Source organism: Mustela nigripes, chromosome 13, assembly GCF_022355385.1.
Source record: "Mustela nigripes isolate SB6536 chromosome 13, MUSNIG.SB6536, whole genome shotgun sequence".
In the NCBI taxonomy this organism is placed as follows: domain Eukaryota; kingdom Metazoa; phylum Chordata; class Mammalia; order Carnivora; family Mustelidae; genus Mustela; species Mustela nigripes.
This window is the reverse complement of record NC_081569.1, coordinates 134,026,707-134,049,232: the sequence shown is the minus strand read 5'-3', so window position 1 is coordinate 134,049,232 and position 22,526 is coordinate 134,026,707. Positions and strand designations below refer to the sequence as shown.

The 22,526-nt window shown below is 38.0% G+C and overlaps 1 protein-coding gene across 1 annotated transcript; it reads right to left on the bottom strand.

The window, feature by feature from the left end:
- Positions 1 to 630: 630 nt before the first annotated feature.
- On the bottom strand, positions 631 to 21,361 carry MED6 (mediator complex subunit 6). Its single transcript, XM_059371336.1, has 8 exons — positions 21,261 to 21,361; positions 16,513 to 16,672; positions 15,402 to 15,493; positions 13,557 to 13,639; positions 13,128 to 13,236; positions 11,262 to 11,377; positions 1,645 to 1,672; positions 631 to 1,060 (listed from the first exon to the last, which is right to left on the bottom strand). Exons 1-8 carry the CDS (start codon positions 21,280 to 21,282, stop codon positions 930 to 932), a joined length of 741 nt encoding a protein of 246 aa, XP_059227319.1. The 5' UTR covers positions 21,283 to 21,361; the 3' UTR covers positions 631 to 929.
- Positions 21,362 to 22,526: the final 1,165 nt, after the last annotated feature.

Below are 22,526 nucleotides of genomic sequence, written 5' to 3'. Positions count from 1 at the left end.
CCACTTAAAACACATGTTTTGCTACTTAATTGTCACTAAAAACAAAAATGACAATATTCAGTGGTAGACAGATTCTGGAGAAGTACTTTCGTACTTTACTGTTTGAAAAACTGGTTCCAAACCTTTTGAGAAAAACAGTGTGACAATATGAACTTAAAGTTATACAAAAAAGAGAAAGAGTATAGACTCCAGTGATTCTACTGGTGGGACTCTATCCTAAAGAAAAGTCATTATACACAAATGTAATCACTACAGCTTTAAGCAGAATACAGGAAGAGTTTAAAGAAAACAGAATCACCCATGGGAATTATTCAGTCACTAAAATAAATAGTCTATAAAAACTAAGCAAACATGGAGAAGTACTTACAAAAGACACAGTAATAAGATAAAAGTAAAACTGCACGAAGAGAAATAATTACAAGCTGCAGTTTTAAAAATACGCACAAAAAAACTTCATAGCACTGTGACAGTATTTGTAGGAGGTTTTCCCCTTTATCTTTCAAATTATCACTTTATTATTTTAATACTGAGAAATACACAATAAAAGAAAATGAGCTCAGTCACTGCTTTCACATTAATTCTTTATGTTTACAAAGTGCATCCGGAAACATTTCAGTGACAAAATAAAGGGAAAAAGTCATGAGTAAGTGCTTTATATAAATATCTTTATTTTGTTTGTGGATGTATATAGCAGTATACATTTGAGTAAGGAGGCTGTTCAAGCCGAATAGGGAAAATGTTATAAAACATACATTAAAAATATTCATATCAAAAGCATGAGGGTCCTTACATCCTTTTTTAAAGAACAAGCACATTCATACAAATGGAAGGGCTGTGACAAAGAATTTCAAAGTTCAAGAGCCTGTCACAGCAATGAGGTATAAATAACGGGCAAGAGGAGCCTTGCAAGCTTCTCTCTTCTCCATTGCTCACTGAAGTCTCATTCGTTTTTCAGGAGGTCCTTTGGTGCTCACTATCTGTTGGACGTTCTTTGTGGCCTCCTTCTCTTCAGATTTTACAGTTTCTGGTACAGGTTCTGCCTCTTTCTTTGTCTGATCCACTAGACATCAAAAGCAGGTATTTTTTGGAGAGGAAGGCGGAGGGATGAGATCAATTTAGGCAACAGTAAAATGAATAGTTTAGACTCAACTCCATTTAGAACTGCCGATCTCAGTTCTAAATTTGGCTGTTTCATCAGGCAGATATATAAAAACCCATTTACAAACCTAAAACCCTGATAACCCAGGCAAATTTGTGATCATACACAAAAACACTTGTCCTTTAAATAAGACGATATGCACAAACAAGATACAGAGTCTCTCCCAGGTTGAACAAATGCTTCAATATCTGTTTTCAATGATGAAACAGAACAACTTTTTTTTCACACTGAGATCTGAACTAAAACTCAGATCGCCTTGGCTCCTCCACCCCCCTCAGTATGTCCTCTTCCTACTCCAATTAATCTTTTAAGTACTCATATCACTACCACACAAGCACCTTCTGGTCTCACAAATTAGGAGTAACAAATTACCATGAGAGTCTAGAAGGACAAAAGAACATTAGCTCATTTCATGTGCTACAATTGTCACTGAGTTGAACAGACCGGTTTTACTTCAAGTTTAATAAGAATATCAGGAACCATACCTGGGACAGGCTTTTCTCCAGACTTTTGCTATAATTTTAAGAAAGGGGGATAGAGAGGAGAAAACAGGGCAGGTTAGCAAAGTTCTCTTCTTCTTGACTTCATAATTCTTATTAAAATTATACTTTCATTCACATTATATTAAAAATGATTCCATAAAGAGGAACTACCATTCATGTACCATTAAAAGTAAATGTATCATTTTCTACTTCTCATCCCCTTGTTCCAGAAGTCACAAAACTAAAACTAGGATGAAAGAATCAAACATAAACGATCCTCCCCTGAACATCTATCTACATGGCCCTCTGCCTCCGCACCCAGGCTGTAATACTTCACAAAAAGTAGCTAAGCAGAATCCAACGGCAGAGAATAATGGAGTCTTTCAAGACTCCGGAGGCATACTTGTTTAGGGTATACGAGCTTGAAGAAAGCAGAGAATAAAATACAGATGAACACTCCAACTTACAAAGATGGCAGGTATGGGAAGCGAAGAGGAAGAAGGTATTATTCTATGAACATAAGGCTTCTGATGAGCGTCTATTAAAAATCAAACTACGGGGTCCCTGGGGGGCTCGGGTAGTTAAGTGTCTGCCTCTGGCTGGTTAAGTGTCCGCCTCTGGCTCAGGTCATGCCACCTGCTCAGCAGGGAGTCTACTTCCCCCTCTCCCTCTGCCCCTCCCACCAGCTCATGCTCTCTCTCTCTCTCTCTCTCAAATAAATAAAATCTTTAAAAAAAAAATTTTTTTTTTTTTAAATCAAACTATGGTAAAATAATGACAGGGGCATCGTGAGTCAGGAACAATGTCATTATGAGTCTGACCAAACAAGGTCAGATCCTCCATTCTGTGCAACAGCTCTTTCATTTGATTACATTGTCATCTTCCCCACCTTTTTTTTTTTTTAAGGTTTTATTTATTTATTTGACAGAGAGAGACAGAGCAAGAGAAGGAACACAAGCAGGGGGAGTGGGAGAGGGAGAAGCAGGCTTCCTGCAGAGCAGGGAGACGGATGCAGGGCTCGATCCTAAGACCCTGGAATCATGACCTGAACCAAAGGCAGACACTTAACGACTGAGCCACTGGGTGCCCATCATCTCCCTTTTCCTATCACCTAACTTAAATTCTTTAAAACAGTTTCCCCTTCCCTCCTCAAGGCTCACAACCTACCCTTCACTTGCAGTTAATGATTCTGTATTCTACATTTTCAAAAAAAGGATGTCTAAACCCCAAGTTCCCTCCTAGCTACCTCCTTCAAACTTACTATTCCTTTTCCTATACACATGCATTAAATACACACATACATGTAACTTTACAGACTTCCCCATCATCTGGAAAGAACTTTTAAGTTAATGTTTCCAAGCATTTTCTGAATTTCTTTCTGAAATTACATGCCCTTCCTAAGCTTTCTCATCTATTCTATGACTAAAGACTATCATTTCCTGATATCATGTTTTCCAGATTCATGCTGACACTGCCTGATAGCTCATTCCAACTGCCAAGTTCTGGAAGCCACACTTAATAAGACCAAAACTGAGTTCCATATTATTATCCATTGTGCAGAAAAGATTAACACTGAAAGCCTGAGGCTGCTATCCTTAGAAAAGGCAGCTTGCAAGGCTAGCCCTTGCTGATAACTAAGAAATTTTGGAAGGTTCCCATCATTCCCTGATAGTGGTGCCTCACTGTGCAATGTTGTTTATGCTGAACATTTACTTCCCTTCCAGGAATGTGAATTTTGGTGTCAGTTAGATAGAGTACCTACATGATGAACTCCCTCTCCTGTATTAAAAAAAAACACCAGCACCACTTCTCTAATGGACTTCCTTGGGCAAAAATACCACATACATGTTGCCTCAATTTCACCGTTGAGAGAAGAATGTACTTTGTCTAATCCCTAATGGGAAAGACAGGATATAAGGAAGCCTGCACACAGGCTCCCCCAGACTCTACTTGTCTTTTTCCTTAAATCTGGCTGTATATCCTTACTAGGTCACTCTAATAAATCCAGTGAGCCCTTTGAGCAAATCTCCAGACACGAGGGTGCTCAAAGGACCTCCAACATACCCATATTATCACACATCTTACAAATATATCAGGATTTAAATATGTCTAGAGTGATCTGAGGGAACAAAGAATTTTTCTTACTTTATAACAGGAGAGGAAATACATGGCATAACACTGAAAAGTAAGAAATTGAGAGGGGAATTTTCTTCTACTGCTAGCACTGAACTATTTGAACTATACTGGACACTGGACTGTATGTGGACATCTGAATAATGTCATCACATACCCAACACACACTCTCATCTTTTCTAGTGAATACTGTCAGACAAACTAGTAGCATACGGTTTCAGATAGGAAAATAGAATGGGGGCAGATTTTGACAAAATTTAATCAGTAACCTTGAGATAAACCTAGCTGAATACTATGGTGTTCAACAACTTCTGAAAACAGCACTGAAAATACATTCATCATAAAGGGCCCTGAACTCCCATTACATTAGTGTCAGTGTAACCTTCAGTAATAATAAGAATTAAAACACGGAAAAAGGAACTCCATGGAAGCAGTCAGGGCTTTCCTAATATTCTCCTGAGCACTCCTCATAAGGCAACCCAGAAGCTCAACTGTCAAATACAACGGGTAAGTAAGAGTAAGTCCTGAGCTACAAACAGTTCTGGGAGACACAATTGGTAAACAGGGAGTTCACAGGAAACTTCAGGTAAACCAAAAATCTACTTTCCTCTCTAGATCTCAGAAGAAACATTTTGCGTAGAAGGAGGAGCAGGATTAACAATTCTAGAGAAAGCCATCTTTCTTCTAGTTCTATTACATAGAAGTGGACATACTCTCTCTTTTGGAGTTGACTTTGGCCTTGGATGGTTAAAAGAAATGTAGGATACTAGAAAAATGACAAGAGAAGTAGGACTATGGCTAAACCTTTCAAAGAAAAATGGGGCCACCTGGATGGCTCAGTGGGTTGAGCATCCGACTGTTGGTTTCAACTCAGGTAGTGATCTCATGTGTCAGGAGATCAAGCCCTGCATCAGCCTCCATCAACCTTTGCACTCAGTGGATAGTCTGCTTGAGATTGTCTCCCTTTCCCTGTGCCCCTCCCCCTACTCACATGTGCATGCACTCCCTCTCTCTAAAATAAATCTTTAAAAATAAATAATAAAAAAGAAAAACGTAAAAAAAGAGCTGAAATGATACGGAGTCTGCAACCAGCTTCAAAATAATTCAAAATAAATTCAAATAAACTCAAATTCAAATTCAAACTCAAACTCAAATTCAAATAAATTCAAAATAAACAAGACTGGCCATGTTTGATGACCGCTGAAGCCAGGTAACAGATATATACAGGGGTTTTGGTTTTAATTATTCTACTTACTTTCATATGCTATTTTAAATTTCTGTATTTTTCTACGAAGCAAAGTGTTTTTTAAGATTCGAGAGTCTGAAGTTTTCTACATTGTCTAGCTCATCAGAATAGGAAAGTATGTGGAATTTAAGACAGGACCCCTAGCCAGAAAAAAAGGTCATTCAGCTGGGATACCTCAGAACCTAAACAGAGCAGTAAGCTACTGAATATTCTGGAGATGGTCAATTAAAATAGAACCTTAACAACTAGTATTTAAACCACAATCTGTTTCTTTTCCTATATTCTCAATTTTGGTTATCAATCAAAACCAAGTCTAAATCTAAGCCTGATCCAAATCAGCAAAAAAGTCATCAAACTCTCATTCTTTGTAGACAACATGATACTCTACGTAGAAAACCCAACTGCCCCCCCAAACCCAACCAAAATTGCTAGAACTCATACAGGGATTCAAGCAAAGTCACAGGATATGAAATCAATGCACACAAGTCAGCTGCATTTCTATACACTAACAACAAGAAAGAAGAAGGAGAAATTAACAAGTTGATCCCATTTACGATCGCACCAAAAACCGTAAGATACCTAGGAATAAACCTAACCAAAGATGTAAAGGTTCTGTACTCTAAAAATTACAGCACACATATGAAAGAAAATAAGGAAGATACAAAGAAATGGAAAAACATTCCATGCTTATAGATTGGAAGAACATACATTGTTAGAAGGTTTATGTTACCCAGCGTAATCTACACGTGTATTTAGGGCAATCCCTATCAAAATACCATAAACATTTTTCAGAGCTGGAACACATATCCTAAATTTTGTATGGAACCAGAAAAGACCCCGCATAGCCAAAGGAATGTTGAAAAAGAAAACCAAAGCTGGAGGCATCGCAATTCCAAACTTTAAGCTGTATTACAACATTGTAATCATTAAGACAGTAGAGTGCTGATACAAAACAGATACACAGATAATGGAACAGAATACAGAACCCAGAAATGGACCCTCAGCCCTATGGTCAACTAACCTTCAACAAAGCAGGAAAGATGTCCAATGGAAAAAAGAGTCTCTTCAACAAATGCTGTTGGGAAAATTGGACAGCCACATGCAGAAGAATGGAACTAGACCACTTTCTTACACTATACATAAAAATGAAACTCAAAATGGACAGAAGACCTAAATGTGAGACAGGAATCCATCAAAATCCTAGAGACAGTAACCTCTTTGACCAAGACTTCAATAAATGGTGTTGCGAAGACCAGGCAGCCACACGCAAAAGAATAAAACTAGATCATTATCTTACACCATACATAGAGATGAACTCAAAATGGATTAAAAACATGAACGTGAGACCTGAAACCAAAAAACTCAAGAAGAAAAACATAGGCTATAAGCTCCCTGACATCAGTCTTGGAGATAATTTTTTGGATTTGACACCAAAAGCAAACACATCAAAATCAAAAATAAACAAGTGGGACTATATCAAACTAAAAAGCTCCCGCACAGCAAAGGAAACCATCAACATAATGAAAAGGCAACCTACAGAATGGGAGAAAATATTTGCAAATCCTATATTCAATAAGGGGTTAACACCCAAAATATATATAAAGAACTCATACAACTCAACGTCAAAACAAAACAGAAACCCCCAAACAACCCAATTAAAAAATGGCAGAGGAGGGACAGCTGGGTGGCTCAATTGGTTAAGCATCTGCTTTCAACTCAGGTCATGATCCCAGGGTCCTAGGATCAAGTCCCGCATAGGGCTCCTTGCTCAGCAGGGAACTTGCTTCTCCCTCTGTCTGCTGCTCCCCCTGCTTGTGCTCTCTCTTTCTGACAAATAAATAAATAAAATCTTAAAAAGAGAACAAACAAAAAAAGGGCAGAGGAAGTGAGTATTTTTCCAAAGAAGATATATACAACTGGCTAACAAGTATGTTAAAAGCTGCTCAACATTCTAATCAGAATGGGAAATGCAAATCAAAACCAGAGTGAGATATCCCTTCACACCTATCAGAATGACTATCAACAAAAGATAAGAGATTACAAGTGTTGGCAAGGATGTGAAGAGGGAACCCCTATACACTGCTGGTAGAAATGTCAACTGGTACAGCCAGTATGGAAAACAATACAGAGAGTTCCCAAAAAACTAAAAAAAGAAATACATGATCCAGCAAGCCCACTTATGAGTATATATCCAAAGGAAATGAAAACAAGATACTGCAAATAACAGCATTCCCATGTTTACGACAGCCATTAACTCACAATAGCTAAGATATAGAAACAACCTACAATCTATCAAAAGATGAACAGATGAAGAAAATGTGGTATGAAATTGATTATTATTCAGCCATCAGAAAGCAGGAAATACTGCCATTTGCAGAAAAAAAGATAAACCTTGAGGACACTACACTAAGTGAAATAAGCCAGAAAGAGAACGTGAAATATTCTATGTATCATTTATATGAGGAATCTAAAAAGGCCAAATTCATAGAGAGAGTTAAGTGATATTTATCAGTGGTTTGAGTGGTTGGCAAGGGAAGTGGGAAGATGTTGGTTGCAGGGTACAAACTTCCATTGATAAGTTCTGGGGATCCAATTACAGGATAGTGATTATAGTTAATAATACTGTATTATACACTCAGAAATTGTTAAGACAGTGAATTTTAAATGATCTCACCACAAAAAAGAAATGGTAACTATGTGACATGATGCAGGGGTTAGCTAATGCTAGCGTGGTCATTTTGCAATATACAAATGTATCAAGTCAATACAGTGTATACCTTTAACATACATAATGCTATACACCAGTTATATCTCAATAAAGCTGAAAACAAAGTTTATTACTAAGTATTCTTTAATGCTACTGTTAATGGAATTAATTTCCTTCTCAGATAGTTCGTTGTTAGTGTATAGAAATGCAACTGATTTTTGAGTGATTTTGCATCCTGCCACTTCACTGAATTTGTTGACCAATTTAGCTTTTGAGTGGTATCTTTACAGTTTAGTATGTATAAGATCATGTCAGGGATCACATAAAGACACAATTTTACTTCTTTTCCTATTTGAATGCCTTTTATTTATTTTTACTGCCTAAATTCTCTGGTAGAACTTCTAGTACTATGTTGAACAGAACTGTGCAAAGTGGGTATTCTTGTCTTGTTTCTGATCTTAGAGGAAAAACTCTGTTTTTCAACCACGGAGAATGTTACCTATGGGTTTATCACATAGGACCTTTATTATGTCAAGGCACATTCTTTTCTTATGCAGTTTGTTGAATTTCTTTTTTTATCATAAAAGGCTGTTAATTTTGTCACATGCTTAAGAATAAGCCATCTTATTCTTAAGAATAACCCATCTGTTGAGATGACTGTGTGATTTTTAACCTTTGTTCTGAAAATATAGTATATCATCAAGACTGACTTCAGTATGTTGTACCATCCTTGCATTCCAGGGATAAATCCCACTTGATCATGGTATAGGATTCTCTTAATGTGCTGTTTAATTGGGTCTCCTAGTATTTCATGGAGGATTTTTGGATCTGTGTTCATCATGGATACTGAACATAGTTTTGTTTTCTTGTAGTGTTCTTTGTCTGTCTTTGGTATCAGATTAATGCTGCCCTCATACAATTTGGATTGAAAGAGTTTGAGGTTTGGTGCCAGTCTCTTCAAATGTTTGTAAAATTCACCTATGAGGTCATCTGGTCCTAGACTTTTCTTTGTGGAGGGGTTAATAATGGGATTACTAATTTAATCACCCTACTCATTTTTGGTTTGTTCAGATTTTGTTTCTTCGTGCCTCAGAGTTGGGAGGTTGTACATTTCTAGGAATTTCTTATAGGTTTTCCAGTTTTTTTAAGGTTTTCCAATTTGTTGACATATAATTACTTATATGTAGTCTCTTGATGATCCTTTTGTTTCTATCTCCTCTTTCATTTCTAATTTGAGTCTCCTCTGTTAGTCTAGTTAAAAGTTTGTCAATTTTATCTTTATAAACACCAACTCTTAGTTTCTTTTTTTTTCCTCAAGTTTTTTTGTCTCTATTTCATTTGTTTTTACTCATCTTTTTCACTTCTTTCCTTTTGCTAACTCATATGTGAAAACTAAGTAAGACACTACTGAACAACCAATGGTTCAAAGAAGAAATCAAAATGGAAATCAGAAATTATCTGGAAAGAAATAAAAATAAAAGCACACCATACCAAAACTTATGAGGTACAACAAAAGCATTACTAAGAGTAAAGTTTATAATAATAAATGCCTACATTAAAAAATGGAAGAAAGTTCTCAAATAAGCAATCTTAAGTTTACACCTCAAGGAACTAGAAAAAGAAAAACAAACTAAAGATTTCTGGTTTCTGAGAAATCTGTCCATTATTAGTAGTATGTCCATTAATTCATATGAACATTAATATGTCCCTTCATACTCTTTCCTATTTCTAGTTTTATGTGTTCTGTTCCCATTTTCTACATCAGAACTGTCCAAAAGAAAGATGTGAGCCACCAATGCAAGCTGGTCGTTAACATCTTTTTTTTTTTTAAAGATTTTATTGATTTATTTACAGACAAAGATCACAGGTAGGCAGAGAGGCAGGCAGAGAGAAAGAGGGGGAAGTAGGCTTCCCGCTGAGCAGAGATATGGGGCTCGATCCCAGGACCTTGAGATCATGACCCGAGCCTAAGACAGAGGCTTTAACGAACTGAGCCACCCAGGTGCCCCTCATTACATCTTTTTACTCTGTACGCCACCCCCCAAGTCCTTGAGCCCAGTATGCACTTTATACTTCTATCACAGCTCAATTCACATGGGCTGTTTCAAATGTTCAATAGTCACATGCGCCTAATGGCTACTGTAGTATGGAGGTCCAGGTGTTTTTCCCTAAGCCTCCCTCATATATATTATGTGCTCACTGAATGGTCAACCACACTGAACCTCCTGCACTATTATAGTTCTCATACCCCTACATACACTATAATTTACTTATTCAACAGACACTATTTTATCTTCAAATGCAATTCATCAGAGTTCTCTAAATTAACTTTCCTGTCCTACATTCCATTCTGTCCTCAGCTCCCTTCATCACCACACCACCATTCCAACAGCATACAACTCTCACACAGTGGAGTCAGGGAAAGCGGGAGGGGAAGCCTGTTCTAAAGTCACATCAAAGTGTGAAAGATCTCATTTAATCTAAAACCAACCTGGGGCACCTGGGTGGCTCAGTGGGTTAAACCTCTGCCTTCGGATCAGGTCATGATCTCAGGGTCCTGGGATCAAGTCCCACATCGGGCTCTCTGCTCAGCAGGGAGCCTGCTTCCCCTCTTTCTCTGCCTGTCTCTCTGCCTACTTGTGATCTCTCCCTCTCTCTCTCCGTCAAACAAATAAATAAAATCTTTAAAAAAAAAAATCTAAAACCAACCTGAAAATCTTAGTCCCCCCACTACAAGAAAAGTAGTATACATGACCCTGTGTGTACAAAGCCCTGTAGAAGTATGAACTGAGAAAAACATATTCACATACTCCATCTCATATCTACTTCACTTCAAAAGCTCATTTAGTAAAATGGCAGGTGGATGTTATTACTATTATGCCCAATAAAATAACAGAATTCATATAACTTAATAACCGATATGATGAAACTCTATTTATTACTCCTTCATTTATTATGCCAAACTCTCTACCTCAACTGTCCTTTTTGTTACAAAAGTTTTTTGTTTCTTACGTTTACTCCTGATCTCTCCACCCAACTTGGGGCTCAAACTCATTACACCAAGATCAAGAGTCACGTGCTCTAGCAGCTAAGCTAGCAGGTACCACTTGTTACAAAAGTTTTAACTAGTCTATCATTTTAGGGCTTAGTTATCTATTACATCAGGATGAAAGGCAGCATAAAGAGTAGAAACACCATGGGCTTCAGATTCTAGTTTAGTTTGTTACCATCTATGACACTTTCAGCAACTTTGGAACGAGAATGTTATGTACATCCTCAGTTTGTGAAGATTCAAAGAGAAACTAAACATAAGAGCACAGAACAGTGTTAATTCCAATCCCTTTACCCACTTCTTCCATTAAGTCATTAAAAACATTCCTTTGATTCAGAGACCCTTTCCCCCCTGACCCAGAGACCATTTTTAACAAATGAGGAAAGTCACTATTTTTATGTCACAACTGAAACAGTTCTCAAATAAAGATAAATATTCCAGGAAAGTGTCAAATCAAAATTAACCACATGCACTCTCATTACCTGCACAAATTTGGGTGGAAATTTCTGTCGTAGGTCTAGGAGTAAAGCATCCACACGTTGTCTCTGAAAAATAGAGCTTGGTTCTTCTTTCCTTTTAGCTTTAGGTTTGACTTTATCTATTAAAATATGAAGTCCAAATCAAAACACTGCCTAATTAGTTTGGTGCTTACACTTTACAAAGCTCTGTCTACTGTGAATATACTCAAACATTATTTTTAATAACTACTATTCCAAAGATTATCCCCCAAAATAAACACAATATATAGAAACAAGTATTCTTAACTCTTCCCTCTTAAATGAAGTTAACATTTTAATATTTAAAAAGCTGATTAAGTCTTTTAAAGATGTTTCAGTTTTACTATCTAAGCTCAGACAGACATTAAGAATTTTAAGGCTAACATTTTTCATAATTATGTAAGTCACAATCCAGATTATGGATCTAAAATTATCTTGTGTATTTTAAGTGTATTAAATTGTCTTCCCACAAAACCCAATAGGTACAAATGGAAATGCAACGTTCACAAACTCAAGTTATCATACTCAACTATGAACATTATAATTCACTGAAAAAAAAAAAACAGGACAAACCAAACAGCAGATCATAAAGGTAAGAAAGAAAAGAACTTGCAAGAGAAATTCTGAAATTATGCATGTGTGAACTTTCCCCTGCAGGGAGCTGCATTGGGGGACTATCTATAAATGATGAGTTCCAGGTAAGTTTTATTCCAAACATTTCATTAGAATAGGGGCAAACAGGTCGAGAGAAGTTTATTCAACAGATGCAAACTTTCCTAAGCCAAATGTTACTTCCTACACCTACAATTAAGAATAAATATACTCTCTGCTCAGCGGGGAGCCTGCTTCTTCCTCTCTCTCTCTCTCTCTGCCTGCCTCTCCGACTACTTGTGATTTCTCTCTGTCAAATAAATAAATAAAATCTTTAAAAAAAAAAATTAAAAAAAAAAAAGAATAAATATAACTAGGGGCGTCTGGGTGGCTCAGTGGGTTAAGCCTCTGCCTTTGGCTTCGGTCATGATCTCAGGGTCCTGGGATCAAGCCCTGCCTCGGGCTCTTTGCTCAGCAGGGAGCCTGCTTCCCCCTCGCTCTCTGCCTCTCTGCCTACATATGATCTGTCAAATAAATAAATACAATCCTAAAAAAAAAAAAAAAATTTATATATATATATAAAAAACTGTATCTGAAAGACCATTCATTCCACAGGTCTGAATGCTATTTAAAGGCTACTCTTCCTTAAGTAATTTATTCTGAGTTGCTATTTCTCAGAGAAGGAAATTCAGAAAATAGGTATACTGCTATAGACACATTTCCAGAGCACTTTTATTGTAAAGTATGGTGCAGAACCATAGAGTCTAGCAGTCCCATAGGAAACTAGCAGTTATGGAAACTAGGGGACCTTGCATCACAACAGGTAATAACATGGAGGGGTCAGAAAACAGACTGGCCATCTGGAGACAGGGCTGTAAAATCATCTCCCCTACTTTGAAGATGGGAGATTCAGGTCCCAGATTTCAAGAGGACCTAACAGATAGGTTAAGCAGGATACATCATCATAACTCATTCCTCATCACCGATATCCTCTATATGCTCCAAGTATTTTAAAACCTTGAATCAACTTACCAAAGATTACCAGTTACCTATAGATTAAAATTTCTATCTGTTCCTACAGGAAAGCTAGCATTACCACATCTAGTTACAGTAATCGTAGCTATGAAACCGTCATTATCCTATGAAGTCTTCCTATTTAAAACACACCTAGAAATCAACAGCTCTTTTTCTATAGAAAACAGCTTCATTCTCAAAATACCAAAAGAGTGTTCTTAGAGGAGTTCTAGGTGTTTTACCCACCTTGCTCTTCGTGATCTTTGAAATGCCACCAATACCCTTTGGAAGGATGGTATCGACAGTAGGACATAGCTTCATCAAAAGCTGACTGAATGCCATGCACTGCAGTAAGCTTGCAAAAAGAAAACAAATTCTGAATTTCTCATTAGATCAACTAAAATCTCCAAAGTAAATACCCACAATATTACATATGCAAGGACAGTGATTTTCTGTTTTGTTTTTTTTTTCAGAACTTTAATCACTATAGAGCTGGGGCTGTGATATATACTTTTAACATGGACTTGGCCCATAGAAACCCATGTTCAAGACATTCTAGTAGTCCAACACTTAGTGCCAACATACACAAGGAAGAAAAGCTTCTGTTTGACTCTTGGAAACAAGGTAGCTCGATTAAAAGTTTTCTTTAGTGTTTCAAGAATGTGAAATACTTACCACCCTAGAGTTTATAACAGACCCCAAGTCTGGGGCTTGATAAATCACTCCAGCAATGATATAGTAATCAGCCAATGGTATAACTAAAGCAGAGAAAATAAAAATATTCATGAATATAGCTATGCACACAAAATGCTAGATAGATTTTCATAAAAAACAATTAAAATTAAAATTAAATTAAATTAAAATTCCTATTACAATTCTCATATTAAAGCTTAAGGCAGGGCTTGGCAATTCCTATTTCTGTAACTAAATTTATACTGGAAAACAACCATACTCATTCATTTATATTATTATCTAAGGTTGCTATGACACTAATTGAGTAGCTGTTACAGATACCCTGAGGCCCACAAAACCTAAAATATCTACTCTCTGGACCATCAGAGAAACAGTTTGCCAACCAGGACAATGCTTCTCAAATTGGAATGTGCATCTCAATCACCTAAGTATCTTATTAAAGTCAGATTCTACCCAGTAGGGACAGTGCATTTCTGATAAGTCCCCAAGTGATCCAATGCTGCTATTAGCCACCTACACATTGGGGAATAAGACCTCAGAGTGAGAGATTTAGCGCCTAGGATGAAGATATCAGATGCACTGAACTTGCCAATGTGTCCCATTCCTGGGTCCCAAGGAATAAATAGCTGCTAGTAAAGCTGGTACTACCGTGTGTCGCTACCATACCTCAAACCCTCTCATCATGGAACTCTTGTTCCTGGTCTTACCTTTGTTCTGAAGTTCTTTTTTTCTGCTGGGCAGGGACTCTAGATCATTAGATTTTGAAACTAAATGTGGATTCTTAGCTCTGGAACTGCAACTTCTTTAGCAAGTCGTTCTCTGAAATCAATATCAGGGTGAAGGTTTTTCCTAAATGTCTTGATGAGGTTATCTAATGAGAGATGTAGCAGGTCATCTCTGGAATAGTACCTACTTCTTTGACTCAAAGTCAAATCTGAATTCTATACTCTTCAGCGTGATTTCTAAAGCAAGTTTGTGTTTGGTAATATAAGCCACGTAAGAATTTCGATTGAATGCGTTAATGAGGATTTTCAATTGATCCTCTATGAATTTGGTGCAACTGTATCTACCATGTATTTTTTAAAAGAATTAAGACTTAGTGGACTGAGAGAATAAGTTACTTAGGATTGTCAAGGTTCCCAACATCTATCCTCACAGAAGAGATGGCTTCAATGTACTGAGTTACTCTGTTAGTGCTTAGACAGTTGTCCTTGGGCATGCTGGAAGACTCTTGGTGTCCAATCATGTGACTAGTGGAACTTGGCTTCTGAGGTATCTTCTAAGGGTAAATTTATGCCTGCTATACTAGTGTGCCTAGACAATTTGTACAAATAATACGATTATAGTAGACGTGTCACTGCCTTCTCAGAGTCTGAAATTTTGGCAGGCAGATGATGTCCAGGATTAGCCCTCGAGAAGAATTCTGGACTCTGAGTATCAAAAGGACTTCCCAAAAGCATATATACTACACACGCAATATGTGTGTGGGGGCTGCTGGAGAAAGGATGCACTTGGTGTAGCCCCTTGCAGAAGGGAAAGCAAAGGAAGCTTACCCATGGATTCCTACAGATCCTACTTGATATGGCTTTTTCCCTTACTGATCTGTCTGTGGAACCTTATTGTGCTGCCATAACAAATCTTAGGTATAACTAACATACCCAAATGCGAAGTCTGCTGAGTCCTCTCAGCAAAGCACTGAACATGTATGTGGTCTTGGGGATCCCCAAAACAGAACCCAATCCAAAAAAGTAAGAATACGTAGCTCAGAAAGTTAAGTAAATTATAGTATTTTAAGAAGAAAATTATGCCTGAAGTTTACATTTTTACCTTGGGTAGGGGACTGCCGCTGTTGCTTCCGAATGATAAAAAGAATGGGCTCTTGAGCATGTAAAAGGATGTATTCTACTCCAACCATTTGACTAAAAACAGAACACACACATCTAGAGATCTATGAATGCTCTATAAACAATTGTGTAGAACAATCAGATTATTGTATAAAAGTAGAATAACACTGTCAATCAAATTAAAACTGCCTATGTTTGATACTAAAAACTGGCTGTCCAATAAAACTGGCTATTTTCTCAGGTAGGTAGAATATATAGTAAGATTTTATTTTTAAACAACAAAATTTCTCTCCAAAAACCTACAATAAGCTTAAATCTGAGTATTTTCAGTCATGAAAGTACACAGAGAGTGTACATTTCAAAAAAGACAACCAAAATACTGCAATGTTTCCTGAGATGTACAAATATACATAAAATCTAAAAATATATAGTACATGAAGACCATTCACGTCTTGACCATAGATTTCAATACTCAACAATAAAACAATAAAAACCTTATCCTTGTCTCCTACAAATTTTTTGAACTGATAGATTATTTAAAAGCAACAATAAGTAGTCTTAATAGTTGTAAATATTTGCCTCTTAAAAGCTATTTATAATTACCTCAGGAATTTAATTTCAAGAACCCCTCTGATGTTTAGATAACAAATGAAAAACTGTATTATACAATTGTTTCAGAAACTTTCATAATAGCAATAAATTCTTAATTATTTGGCATCCAAAGTCTGAAGACTCTTACTTTGCAACTGTCAAGCTAAAATTCCATCATACAAAGAAAAATATACTATAAGCCAGACTATGGCTTAAGACATTAAATTTGATGTAAAAGAGACAATGAGTATGGTCACCTGGTAGAGAACAATTGCCTTGCTAAGATTAGCTATATCTCAACTGGACAGGAATACATGACATTATACAGAAAAGCATTCCTAGGTTATGACTACTGATAATTCCTTTGCTTGTCAAATTTGTAAACCCCCCTCCCCAAACTCTAGTTCTTCCAAAACTTCTACTCTCTACTTCACTATCCATAGCTTGAGCTTCATTTCAACATCTCTAATTGGCAAAGATGCAATCTTCTTACAATAACTTACTTTAAATGTTCTAATGTTAGCCTCTGCATTTTGACCACCTCATTATTACATGTTCTGTCGTAAAAAGGATTACTTCTTTCTGAAAAGTAATCCAGGACACTTCCACTGTTCAAAATGGGGATCCAGGAACTGTCAACCCAAGAGATTCCCAGCAGATTATCTACAGGAAAGAAACAAAATGATAAAGCATGAGAAAAATGACAAAAAGCCAATCCAATATTTATTATGCCTCTAACGCAAAAGGCACTATTAATGTTAAGACCTGTATGAATCCTAACCTATATCCTCTCACAGAAAAGTGTGCAAGAAAGCAATAACAAGATGATATGATAAGCGCTGTAACAAAGATATGAATAAGTATGTTACCAGAGCACAGTGGAAGGAGAATCCCTTACCTGAGGGAACAGGAATGGTTTTTCACAGGATGAGGAGGAGGTGGGTTTTGATGTTAAAAAATAAATGCACCCCAAAGAAAACATTCACAGCCACCAGTCTGAGGCCTCCCAATTAGGGACAAAAATATGTTAGGAAGCTATTAATGCAGAGGAGATAATGATGCAAGAGTTATGAAGCAAGTGCAGTAGAATGCCTTTAATTACAGCAATACAGTTTCATATTTTGGAATAGAATTAACTCTAATATTTCAAAATGCAAAAAGAAAAAAAAAGATACGGTAAATAGAACTAGATAGCTTTATTAATGAGCTTTTATTCCCTACTGACGGCAATAATGTTCCATATCACTGACAGTACTAAAACCCATTAGGTTTAAGTTATGAACATCAAAATGCCTATTGATACTAGTTGAAAAAGGGAGAATGGAAAACTTCAATCTTTCCTAAACTGTAATTGCTTCTGACACCTTTAAAGAAGTCAGGTCTAATCCAAGGCAACAAGCAGTTCTAAGGGAAATTAATCAAATGAGAAAGAGTAATTTTATAAAGGTAAAATGTGCTCTGTATGTTGTAAAATAAAGGAAAAAACAAACAGATGAAGTAAGTGAATCATCAAATAATCAACATAGAGCATTAAGATGGTTCATCATAAATACACCATACCATAACCAAATATCTAACATGCCAGGAAATAACATTTTCAGAAAAAGACAGATTTTTTTTTAATGAAAAGCAACTAAAGATAATTATTAATTTCAGCTTTAAACACTAGAGTCCAGTTATTAAAGTAGTTTTCTTCAAAGCAACATTCTTACATTTTAAAAATTTCTTTAGGAATAATTATATAAAAGCATTTGTGGGTGCACTTGGGTGTTTCAGTCAGGTAAGTGTCTGCCTTCAGTTCAGGCCATGATCCAGGGTCCTGGGATCAAGTCCCACATAGGGCTCCTGGCTCCACAAGGAGCCTGCTTCTCCCTCTGCCCTCTGCCACTCCCCCTGCTTGTGCTCCCTCACTCGCTCTCTGTCAAATAAATAAATAAAAATCTTAAAAAAAAAAAAGTATTTGACAATTACAGGTTTGTTTCTCACATAATGGGAACTATGTCTATACAGTGTCATAAGTTACTGATAACAAACTGTTACAATATTACAGATCATTTCAGCATAGGTAGAATAAGCTGCAGAAATGAATAAATATGTAATTACAGATTCCACCTGCTAACAATTATGAAGAGTCAACAGTTATGTGCATGAGGTGATAAGGACCTGGTGGAAGGCAATGGCAATGCACAGAGAGGTAAGGACGAAATTGACATTTTTAGGCAGAAAACAACCAATTTTTTAAATGATCAATTATAAAGTCAGAGAACTTGGGAACCAATAACTCATTTAGTAAAGAAATGATAGTGACTTTGGCTTGGATATGTTGAAGGGTTTTTTTAAATGATTTTTAAAAGTTTATTTATTTGCCGGAGGGAGAGAGAGAATACAAGTGGAGGCTGGGAGTGGGGGAGCAGCAGGCAGAGGGAGAAGCAGGATTCCCGCTGAGCAAAGAGCCCAATACAGGACTCAATGCCAGACCCCTGGGATCATGACTTGAACCAAAGGCAGACACTTAACCAAATGAGCCACCTAGGTGTCCCTGGATATACTGAGGTAAATGTGGAATCAGACTGTCAGAACTTGGAAGGAATCATAAATATCTTTTGCTTCAAGTGACTGTTCAGTGTATTTTCCCTATAATTTTCTTCACCAAGCTGTATTCTGATCAGCAGCTGTCGTATTTTCCCCATATTATAAACCAATGAAAGATGAAAAATCAGTCAAGTAAGGCCTATGAAACCAATGCAAACAAAGAATATTATTCACCACTCTGAACACTGTGCCAGGCACTACTTTAACCACTTCACACAATACTTCAAGAAGGCTGGTACTATATAGATACTACATAGTATCTCTGTGCTAGATTGTAAACGTGAAATGCTTTTATTATACTGTAATAACCCAGTAAATGTTAATTATGAAGATGTTGGTGGCAGTGCCAGTAATCAATTTGTTTTAAAATTTCAATGACCAAAATTTATTTCTGCCTTAATCAAGGCTGTTCTAGTTTGTACCTCTCTCCCCACCTCCAGTTTATGCCTTTAAAAATAGAGATCCCATTCTCAAAAAGGTGTGAGCTTAGCAGATAATTTAGTCACACTAATTGAACTCATTTCAAATGTCAGTATCTCTACAAAGACTTTCTCTGCTTTGCAAGACAGAAATGTGTTCTCACAGCATTTTTTATACTTTTGTTAATATTCATCATATTTTAACCCAGAAATACAAATGTGTTCCCATTAAATTTGACTTTTTAGACAACCAGGGCTGTGTCTTACTCATCAGGCACTTGCACAGGACCAGGTTTAAAATAGTCAGCAAATGTCTATGTATTTAATGACTGAGGGCCAAGGACAAGTTACTCTACTAGACATAGATTTACACATACTCCAGAATCCAAGGATGTTCAGTTACAAAGGGGTTAACCGAGATTACGAGGGTGGTATGCAGCTGAGAAATATATCTGTCCCATCTGGGGACTACCTGTGACCACAGCCCCATTAAGAGAATATACTACTAAGTCAAGTACCACCCTAGTCCCAACTACCTCCAAATTTCCTTGCATTACACAAATGACCTCCTAATTGTTTCTCCCTCTTACACTCCCTCTTACTCTCTTACACTGTTCTTAGCAGACAAGCTGATCCTTAAAAACAGCAAGTCAGATTATGTTCATCCCCTTTGGACAAAACCCTCCAGTGGCTCTCCATTTTAGTCAGTTAGAAAGCCAAAGATCTTATTATCATGGCTTGCAACCAAGTCACCAATTTCTCTGACCTCATCTCCTTCCCAACTTCTCTCACTCTGCTTCAGCCACACTGACCTTACTTTTCTTCTAACACACCAGAAACGCCCCACCTTAAAGCCTTTGCAATGACTGAACACCGTGAAAGGTAAATATCAGAAAACACTCTGATGGAGTAAATGTTCCTTTTTTATCCGGTAGCAAGGGAACATGTTGACATAGTTAAAGTACAGCTTTCTAGCAACAACTAATTAAATTAGGCACGCTGAAACACTCTGAAAAACAAACATAAAAACACTGCAGAAATGGTGAAGATCATTGGACGTTCTGGGTAAATATAAATGAGAATGTATTTCTATTTCTAATATATCTCTAAATATTTCTAGAGTCCAATTTGGTTAATATAGAAAAAGGCATCTCAAAACACTTCCCTTTAATAATCAGGTGTAAACAACAAAAATAACTCTAGATAAAAACGATTAAGAACTATTACAGCTAGACAACCTTTGAGGAAAGCCCTTTTTCTTTAAACTGCTGGGGGTGAAAGGTCTCGTATATGGGTACAAAATTTCTTATTTCCTTTAAAGAAAAGCACACAAAGTTTCAAATGGAAATAAATGCAGATTAAGAGTTTCATACAAGGCCAAGAAGTTTTGGGGGACCCATCACAACAGCAAAAAAATAAAGATATTCATGGGCACTCTCTCTGTCTCATAAACTTTTCTCACTCTCATAAAAGGTTACTTCCAATCTGGAGGACCCCGGACAGTTTGGAACTAAGTTCTCAAGCTTCACACTGTATTTTAACCGTCCTTCGTTCACTCTTTGGAATCCCAGAGCACAATTCCTAGACTTTTTTTTTTTTCCAAATTCACTGAAAAAGATGTGTGTACGTGTGCTGAGAAGAGAATGTACGGCCTAACTGGAACGAAAATCAAGTAGCTAAGGAACTGTGCCTCCCTGCATTTATTCGCTGATTCAACAAATACCCGAGTACCTTTACAATTCAGCTGTGAAAAAGGACCGATCCCTGCTCTCAGTAACTGTTGGGTGTTCGATGGAAGGGACTGCAGCCTCAAAAATAAAATTTACAGAAGAAAATTTTGGGGATTCATGCCCAAGGACATGAGGGGCGCAGGGTCAGGAATAAGGCAGCTCCCACGCGTCGTCCCAGGAGATGAACCAAATCACGTCATCCCACCCCCATCTCTACCCAAAGGTCGTCCCTTCACCCGGACGAAACAGTCCCAGTCTCGCTGTAGAGATACGTGTCTCCAACAATACTGCAGGTCTGAGGGCTCTCAAGCACAGAGCTTCTTCCATCCCCTCCGTTTTGAAGCTTCTAAGAGACCCCTGAGGAGCCCCATTAGAGCCTTGGGCTGTCCACAGAAACCACTCATAAGCGCCTGACAGTCCTCACAAAAGATCCTGAATTTGCCCCCACCACGAGCTATAAACCCCCAAACGAGGCCGCAGCCAAGCAGGAAACAAAGGGTAACATTGTACCTCGAATATCGACCGCCGCCATAGTTCTAAAAGCGCTCGCAGGTTCTCCTTCCGGCGTGCCGGAAACGTCACAACTCCGACGACGGAAGCGGCGCGCGGCGAACCGCAGGGCGGGTCAGGAAGGTGAGGAAGGGAAGAGACCGCACGGCCTGGGAGTGGCCTGGGAAAAGGGGAAGGGGGAGGAGCCAGGGCGTGGAAGAGGGGGCGGGGCCGGGAGGAGGAGGGAGCGGAGTGGAGTGGGGCGGGAGGGGAGGGGAGGCGGGTCTGGGACAGAGAGGGGTGGGGCGGGCTGGGAGGTGAACGCGAAGCGAAGAGGGTACGGTTGTGGCTGCGGGGTGGGAAAGGGGCGGGGCTAGAAGGACGGAGCGGGGTCGGGAGGTGGAGGGAAGAGGCTGGGAGTGAGCATTAGGGGTAAAAGAAAATGTGGAGACCGAGGAAAGAGAGTCTGAGCGGAGTCCTGCCCCTTTTCCCTCTCCCACCACTGAGAAATTGGAAAATTGCACGTTGATCTTTTGTGATAGTTAAAAAAAAAAAAAAACAAAACAAAACTTTCTGGTTATGCAGAGTTGCGGGGGAATATCTAACATTTTGAAAGCTCCCTCAGGTGTATCCAAAGGGCTGTTAGATTTAGGAGCTACTCTGTTCTGTTTTTCATCCTGCCTCAAGTATGGGATGCTACAGAGCTAAGCAGAAACGATTTGAGAGCCGTTAGCTTTTAAGTGACTAAACTCATTTAAAAGTCCAAGCCCATTAAAGAAAGTTGTTAGATGCCTCTGAGATCAAAGTTTCACAAGACAGGAAACGTTTCTGAAGTAAGATATTAACAAGATTAAAGGAATGGGAACACCTCTGGGTCCCTGATTAATGATTTAGTGTCCGTATTTCAGGTAGTCCGGGGTAGGAAGCAAGCCGGCAGAGGGAGGAATTCTGTGATGCGGGGAGACCATAGAAAGCCCCAGAAAGATTCTCGAGTTCCAGCGTGACCCCATAAAAGCAAAAGGATGAGGGTATCTACAAGCAAGACACTGACACTGAGAAGAGAACCTTCAAATCTGAGGGCGCCCTGTGTATAGGGATGAAGTGTGGGTGCCTACATCTTCTCCAAAACTCATATTATGAGGGTTCCCCCAGAATTTAACCACAAACCAGGAGCAAAGGGGGAGGACCTGAATTTACTGTGATTTTTCACCTCATATACTGGGAATTCAAATTTTAATAATCTGGGTGGAATAAAAATATACTGTGTTGCTTTATCACATTTCAATT

What these genes read in the sequence shown, in the direction of transcription:
- MED6 (XM_059371336.1), bottom strand. Translation starts at nt 21,282, where the DNA reads ATGGCGGCGGTCGATATTCGAG. An exon ending in CAAAGATCACGAAGAGCAAG is followed by an intron (nt 11,378 to 13,127) that starts GTGGGTAAAACA and finishes ATATTTTAATAG; the next exon opens with ATAAAGTCAAACCTAAAGCT. An exon ending in TTCCACCCAAATTTGTGCAG is followed by an intron (nt 1,673 to 11,261) that starts GTAATGAGAGTG and finishes TTAAAATTATAG; the next exon opens with CAAAAGTCTGGAGAAAAGCC.